The sequence below is a fragment of the Cajanus cajan genome, chromosome 6, assembly GCF_000230855.2.
Source record: "Cajanus cajan strain Asha chromosome 6, NIPB_CcT2T_4, whole genome shotgun sequence".
Lineage (NCBI taxonomy): Eukaryota > Viridiplantae > Streptophyta > Magnoliopsida > Fabales > Fabaceae > Cajanus > Cajanus cajan.
Window position 1 is genome coordinate 48,601,676 of NC_138522.1, and position 7,176 is coordinate 48,608,851.

Consider the following 7,176-nt stretch of genomic DNA (forward strand, 5'->3'; position numbering starts at 1 on the left):
ATCTATTTCGTAAAGTTGCTTGACACTAAGTTAATAGGTTAATGGAATAATCTTAAAAACAACTTTTAGAATATCAAATCAATAGATAATATAAAACTCAGATCAAGTCAATAAAATTAAATCAAATTAATATATTTGTCTGATAAAATTAAAATATTTTACTAAAACTTAATTTAACAAATATATTAATAATTTAAAAATATTCACTCAAAATATACGCCGATCCAAACAATTTATATCCTACCATAAGTTTAGTAAAGTATAAAACAAGTCAAAAAAATATATCTATTTTTTGCTAAATATATGAAACCAATATATTAATTATGGTCTATTATTCAAGATTCATACGAGGGATCTTATTCTATAAAAATGAATAAATTATGGTTGATTTTGGAGCGATATAGTTAACACGTGTATTATTTAAATTTTAACTTATGACTTATTGATTAGGCAGGTTTTTGTTTGACTAGGTCAAGATTTTAACGAACGGTTTTATACAAATAGAAATGTATTGAACTTTTAATCATTTAATTGACTCAAATAAAACTTTTATCCAATTTATTATCTTTTTTTCTTCAATTCTTATACCCTTTATTGTAACATCCCAAAATTTTATTTTTATGTATTGAGATTCTTAGTAGATATATCATATTTTTATATACATATTTTACTATTTGTATACGTATTTTACTATTTATATATACGTATTTTATTAATTACGTATACGTATGTATGAATAGTATTTTACTATGCAATTGCACAGTGAAGGGGCGGCTGAAACGTGGGCTGCGGATTCTTTCCGTTTCAAAATTTTAATTAATTTGAATATAATAATGAATAGTGCATAGTGCATAGTAATTTATAATATTATTTTAATGAATAGTGCATAGTGCATAGTAACTTCAAAATTTCTATAAATAGGGGCTTAAGGTTTTGGAAATTCAGAATTCTAGAGAGAAAGAAATTCTGGAGAAATTCTGGAGAAATAGAGAGAGAAAGTAAGAGAGAGAGAAGGAAAAAGAAAATAAGGTTCTGCCTAGGTTTTGAAAGAGGAGGAGAATAGAGAAGGTTCTGCCCTTGTTTCGATAATCATCTAAGAAGAAAAAGAGGAGATTCTGCCGAATTCTTTTTTATCCAGGTAAGGGGGGGAGTGGGAAACCTCGCTTGGGGGTGTTGGAGTAATCGTTAAATAGTTGTTTGTTAGATTGGCTCCCGATCTTATGCCTGTTGTTTGTTTGTATGAAATATTGTTATTAATGTGCTTTGCTTTTTGCATTACTTGATTTCTTGTCCGTAGTAAATAATAACTATACTATTTTTATAAAAGAAAAAAAAAATGAATAAATTGTTTATTAATAAAGATATGGAAGGCTAAGCCTCCTATTAATTAATAAATATGTAATTGATGTTAAAAAAGAATAAGTTTTAGAATAAAAATACCTATGCGAACTTATGAAGATCTTATTATGACTTGAGTATATGAAGTATATATGAGACCTATGCGGACCTATGAGGATATGACTGTATGAAATATGTACTCATGACTTGTGACCTACGATCCATGAATGGACCGTTGAACTGTTGAACTATTGGACCGTTGGACTATTGGACCGTTGGACTATTGGACTGTTGGACTATTGGACTATTAAAGTTGGATTAATAAAATAAATCATAATTATGAAATATGAATCTTATATGTGTAATATGCTAAATGTTGAGTCTATGAATGTATGACATGCATCATATGCATATATTATTCCAGGTGTGCCGCTGAGGCCGCATACCAGTGATGCTAACAAGGTGTATGATCACCGGTGATAGGTGTGCCTTCGGGACACTAGTGATGTAACATGCTAACGAGGTGTATGAACACCAGTGATAGGTGTACCTTTGGGTCACCAGTGATAAATTCTGAAACTTCCGTATGGCGCCACATGCATACATTAGTGAGTCAAGTCAAGAAAATCATTATACATAAGCATATATGTGAGATTGATTATATATGTGAATTATATTGCGTGTGTGTGTGCTATTTAACTTTTATTTCTATACCTGCAACTAAGTGAGAAGTTTCTCACTCCTCTTGTTATTCTTGTATATGTTTAAATTTATGTTGCAGGTAATCTTAATCATGAGGATGTTGGTAATGAAGTCTAGAGGCTTAAGTGGGCATGCTCTGATAGGATGTGACATCGGGCTTAGCTAGACTTCTTTCTGGGATAATAATGTTTTATTTTCCTTTTTTTGAAATTTAAATATATTTGTATGATATCAAAAAAAATTATAAATTGATTCCTAACTAGGAGGCACTGCCACCTTTACTGGGATTAATTTATAATCTTTGTTTTATTATGACTTCTTGAGTTTGGTATAAATGTTAATTACGAATGTGCATCTTCTACCTTATGATATTTATTATCACTCTAATATATTTTTTTAATATAGTTAATGCTTATTAAGTAATTATGTTGGGGTAGAGGGTGTCACATTTAGTGGTATCAGAGCAGGTCGATTCTATCGGCCGTGAGTTATGTGTCTACTATGTTTATTGATTGTAAATATATTATGTTATAGTTGTCTGTGTTTATTAAAAGTTCTATATATCCAGATTATGGCTGGTAGAAATGATCGTGCGATTGCTGATGCTCTCCAAGCATTAGCCCAAGCTATGAACAACAACAATATGGCTGGAGTTGTTCCTAACTGGTTGGAGCAATTTCAGAAGAATAACCCGCCGACCTTTAAAGGAGGATATGACCCAGATGTTGCAATAAATTGGCTAATGGAAATCGAAAAGATCTTCAATGCTATGGAATGTCCTTTTCCTCAGAAAGTGAGGTTGGCTACCTTTATGTTTACTGCTGATGCCCATTTCTGGTGGGAAGGAGCACTTCAAAGGATAATAGATGGAGGAATGCAATTAAATTGGGAAAACTTCAAAAGAGTTTTTCTTGAGAAGTATTTCCCGGATGATGTGAGAAGCCAGAAGGAAGCTGAATTTCTCGAGTTAAAGCAAGGAAATGATACGGTGGCACACTATGCTGAAAAATTTGATGCCTTGGTCCGTTATTGTACCCATTATCATGGTGAGGGTGGCGAACGGGCTAAATGTATTAAGTTTGTGAATGGCCTTCGTCCTGAGATAAAAACCGCAATTAATTATCAAGAGATTTATCACTACCCAACGCTTGTCAACAAGAGTAGAATCTATGACCGTGATAATCGTGCACGTTCTGTCTTTTACAAGGGAGCTGGAGGTCCTATTCGTGCAGTGAATTCAAATACTTCTGGTAAGATTAAGCCTTATTCTGCTTCTACCAGATCTCAGGGAAATATGGCTGCTGCCAATAGAACTAAATCGTCCACTGTGAACACTACTGGTAGTGTTGGAGGGTCTGTGTCTATTTCTTCAGGAAGATGTGGAAAGTGTGGACGGATCGGTCATATTAAATCAGAGTGTCGTGACAAGGAGGTTACTTGCTTCAACTGCAATGGTAAAGGACACATCAGTACTCAATGTCCTGAACCACCAAGAACACGTGTCATTGGATCAGGATCGCAAACCGAACGACCAAAGACTATAGGGAGAGTATTTGCTCTTAGTGGTGTTGAAGCTGCTCGGTCAGAAAATTTGATACAAGGTACTTGTTTCATAGCTGAGACTCCTTTTGTTGTACTATTTGATTCTGGTGCAACTCATTCCTTTATTTCCATCTCTTGTGTCCAAAAACTGAAATTGCCTGTGTCTTTGTTAAATTTTGATTTAGTTGTTGAAACTCCTACTAATGGTCCTGTAACTACATCCCTAGTGTGTTTAAAATGCCCTTTGACAATTTCTGATAAACAGTTTCTAGTTGATTTAATCTGTTTGCCTCTTAGTCAATTAGATGTAATCCTTGGTATGGATTGGCTATCTTCTCACCATGTTCTTTTGAATTGCTTTGATAAATCCATTTCATTTGGTGAATGTAAGAGTGCGGAATTTCTTAGTGCTTCTGAGATTAAAACTTGTTTAAAGGAAAATGAAAGGGTATACATGATCTTATCTTCATTGACAGTTGAGACTGAGAGTAAGCTAGATGAGATTCCCTTAGTGAGAGAATTTCCTGAAGTATTTCCTAAGGATGTGTCTAGTTTACCACCCGAGAGAGAGATTGAGTTCAGTATAGACTTAGTGCCAGGTACCGCACCCATATCTATAGCACCCTATAGGATGTCTCCTAAAGAGTTAGTTGAGCTTAAGAAACAAATAGAGGAACTACAAGAGAAACAATTCATTAGGCCTAGTGTTTCACCTTGGGGAGCGCCTGTTTTATTGGTCAAAAAGAAAGATGGAAGTATGAGATTGTGTGTAGATTATAGACAATTGAATAAGGTGACCATTAAGAATAAGTATCCCTTGCCTAGAATAGATGATCTTATGGATCAACTAGTTGGAGCTTGTGTGTTTAGTAAAATAGATTTGAGATCAGGTTACCATCAAATCCGAGTGAAATCCGAGGATATCCCAAAGACTGCTTTTAGGACTCGTTATGGGTACTATGAGTATTTAGTTATGCCTTTTGGTGTAACTAATGCACCTGGAGTATTCATGGATTATATGAATAGGATCTTTCATCCTTACTTGGATAAATTTGTAGTAGTCTTCATAGATGATATCCTAGTGTATTCCAAGACCAGGGAGGAGCATGCTGAGCACCTTAGGATTGTCCTTCAAACCCTTAAGGAGAAACAGTTGTATGCTAAATTGGCAAAATGTGAATTTTGGTTGGAGAGTGTAAATTTTCTAGGGCATGTGATATCCAAGGATGGAATAGCTGTAGATCCCTCTAAGGTAGAAGCGGTTCTTGAATGGAAAGCACCTAAGTCAGTTTTTGAGATTAGAAGTTTTCTAGGATTAGCTGGGTATTATAGGAGGTTTATAGAGGGTTTTTCTAGATTAGCTTTACCTTTAACCAAGTTAACTAGGAAGAACCAACCTTTTGTGTGGAACTCTAAGTGTGAAGAGAGTTTTCAAGAACTTAAGAAGAGACTAACTAGTGCACCTGTGTTAGTATTACCTGACCCTAGCAAGACTTTTGAGGTATTTTGTGATGCTTCCAAAATGGGATTAGGTGGAGTACTTATGCAGGAAGGTAGGGTAGTAGCTTATGCGTCTAGACAACTTAAGATCCATGAACAAAACTATCCTACCCATGACCTTGAGTTAGCTGCAATAGTATTCGTGCTTAAGTTGTGGAGGCACTACTTGTTTGGATCTAGATTTGAGGTGTTTAGTGATCACAAAAGCCTTAAGTACTTGTTTGACCAAAAAGAATTAAATATGAGACAGAGAAGATGGTTAGAATTTCTTAAGGACTATGACTTTCAATTGAACTATCACCCTGGCAAAGCTAATGTTGTGGCTGACGCTTTGAGTAGGAAATCTCTGAGAGTGTCTTCCTTGATGATTATGGAATTGCGTATGATTGAAAAATTTAGGGATATGAGTTTAGGGTGTGAACTAACCCCTAAGAGTATTAGGTTGGGAACCTTGAAGGTGACTAATAACTTGATAGATGAAATTAGAAAAGGTCAGAAGATTGACCCTTTCCTATTGAGTCAAGTTGAGAAATTGAATCAAGGTGTGGAAAATGAATTTAGAATTGGAATAGATGGAGTATTGAGATTTAGGGATAGGTTGTGTATTCCTAGGGTGCCTGAACTTAAGAAAGCAATACTTGAAGAAGGACATAGGAGTAGCCTTAGTATTCATCCAGGAGCCACTAAGATGTACCAAGACCTTAAGAAGATGTTCTGGTGGCCTAAGATGAAAAAGGAAGTGGAGGAATTTGTGTATGCCTGCCTGGTATGTCAGAAAGCTAAGGTAGAACACCAAAAACCTTCAGGTTTCCTGCAATCTTTGGATGTGCCTGTGTGGAAATGGGATAGTATCTCTATGGATTTCGTAGTGGGGTTACCTAAATCTGCGAAAAACTTAGATGCTATATGGGTCATTGTGGATAGATTGACTAAGTCTGCCCATTTTATTCCAATTAACATTAAATATTCTTTGGAAAGACTAACCAAGTTGTACATAAGTGAGATTGTAAGATTACATGGGGTTCCTACTAGTATAATGTCTGATAGAGATCCTAGATTTACTTCTAGATTTTGGGAGAGTTTGCATAAGGCTTTAGGCACTAAGCTTAGATTGAGTTCAGCCTACCATCCCCAAACAGATGGTCAAACCGAAAGAACTATTCAATCTTTGGAAGACTTGTTGAGAGCTTGCATCTTAGAACATGGGGGTAGTTGGGATAGTTTCCTACCTTTGATAGAGTTTACCTACAACAATAGCTACCATTCCAGTATTGGGATGGCACCTTATGAAGCTCTATATGGTAGGAGATGTAGAACACCTTTGTGTTGGGTAGAACCTGGAGAGAATGCTATCTTAGGACCTGAGATAGTTCAACAAACTACTGAACAAGTTAAGATGATCCAGGAGAGAATGAGAGCAACTCAGAGTAGGCAGAAAAGTTACAGTGATAAGAGGAGAAAGGACCTTGAGTTTAATGAAGGTGATCATGTATTCCTTAAAGTTACTCCTTGGACAGGAGTGGGCAGAGCACTGAAGTCCCGTAAACTTACTCCACGTTTTATTGGTCCTTATCAAATCCTTAAAAGAATTGGTGAAGTAGCCTATCAAATTGCCTTACCCCCATCTCTTTCAAATCTTCATAATGTCTTTCATGTTTCCCAACTCAGAAAGTATGTCCATGATCCTTCCCATATCATTGAGTCTGACAACATTCAGTTGAAAGATAATCTTACCTATGAAACAGTTCCTCTAAGAATTGATGATACGAGGGTAAAACAACTAAGAGGAAAGGAAATTCCTTTGGTTAAGGTCGTTTGGGGAGGAAATTTTGAAGAAAGTGCTACTTGGGAATTAGAAAGCAAGATGCGTGAAGCATATCCATTCCTATTTTCAGGTAAATTTCGAGGACGAAATTTCTAAAAGGAGGGGAGAAATGTAACATCCCAAAATTTTATTTTTATGTATTGAGATTCTTAGTAGATATATCATATTTTTATATACATATTTTACTATTTGTATACGTATTTTACTATTTATATATACGTATTTTATTAATTACGTATACGTATGTATGAATAGTATTTTACTATGCA

At 35.1% G+C, this 7,176-nt stretch overlaps 1 protein-coding gene across 1 annotated transcript; it reads left to right on the forward strand.

Moving 5' to 3' along the window:
• Nucleotides 1–273: 273 nt before the first annotated feature.
• Nucleotides 274–5,472, forward strand: LOC145958736 (uncharacterized). Its single transcript, XM_083076257.1, has 4 exons — nt 274–1,138; nt 2,120–4,585; nt 4,775–4,984; nt 5,422–5,472. Exons 2-4 carry the CDS (start codon nt 2,531–2,533, stop codon nt 5,470–5,472), a joined length of 2,316 nt encoding a protein of 771 aa, XP_082932383.1. The 5' UTR covers nt 274–1,138; nt 2,120–2,530.
• Nucleotides 5,473–7,176: the final 1,704 nt, after the last annotated feature.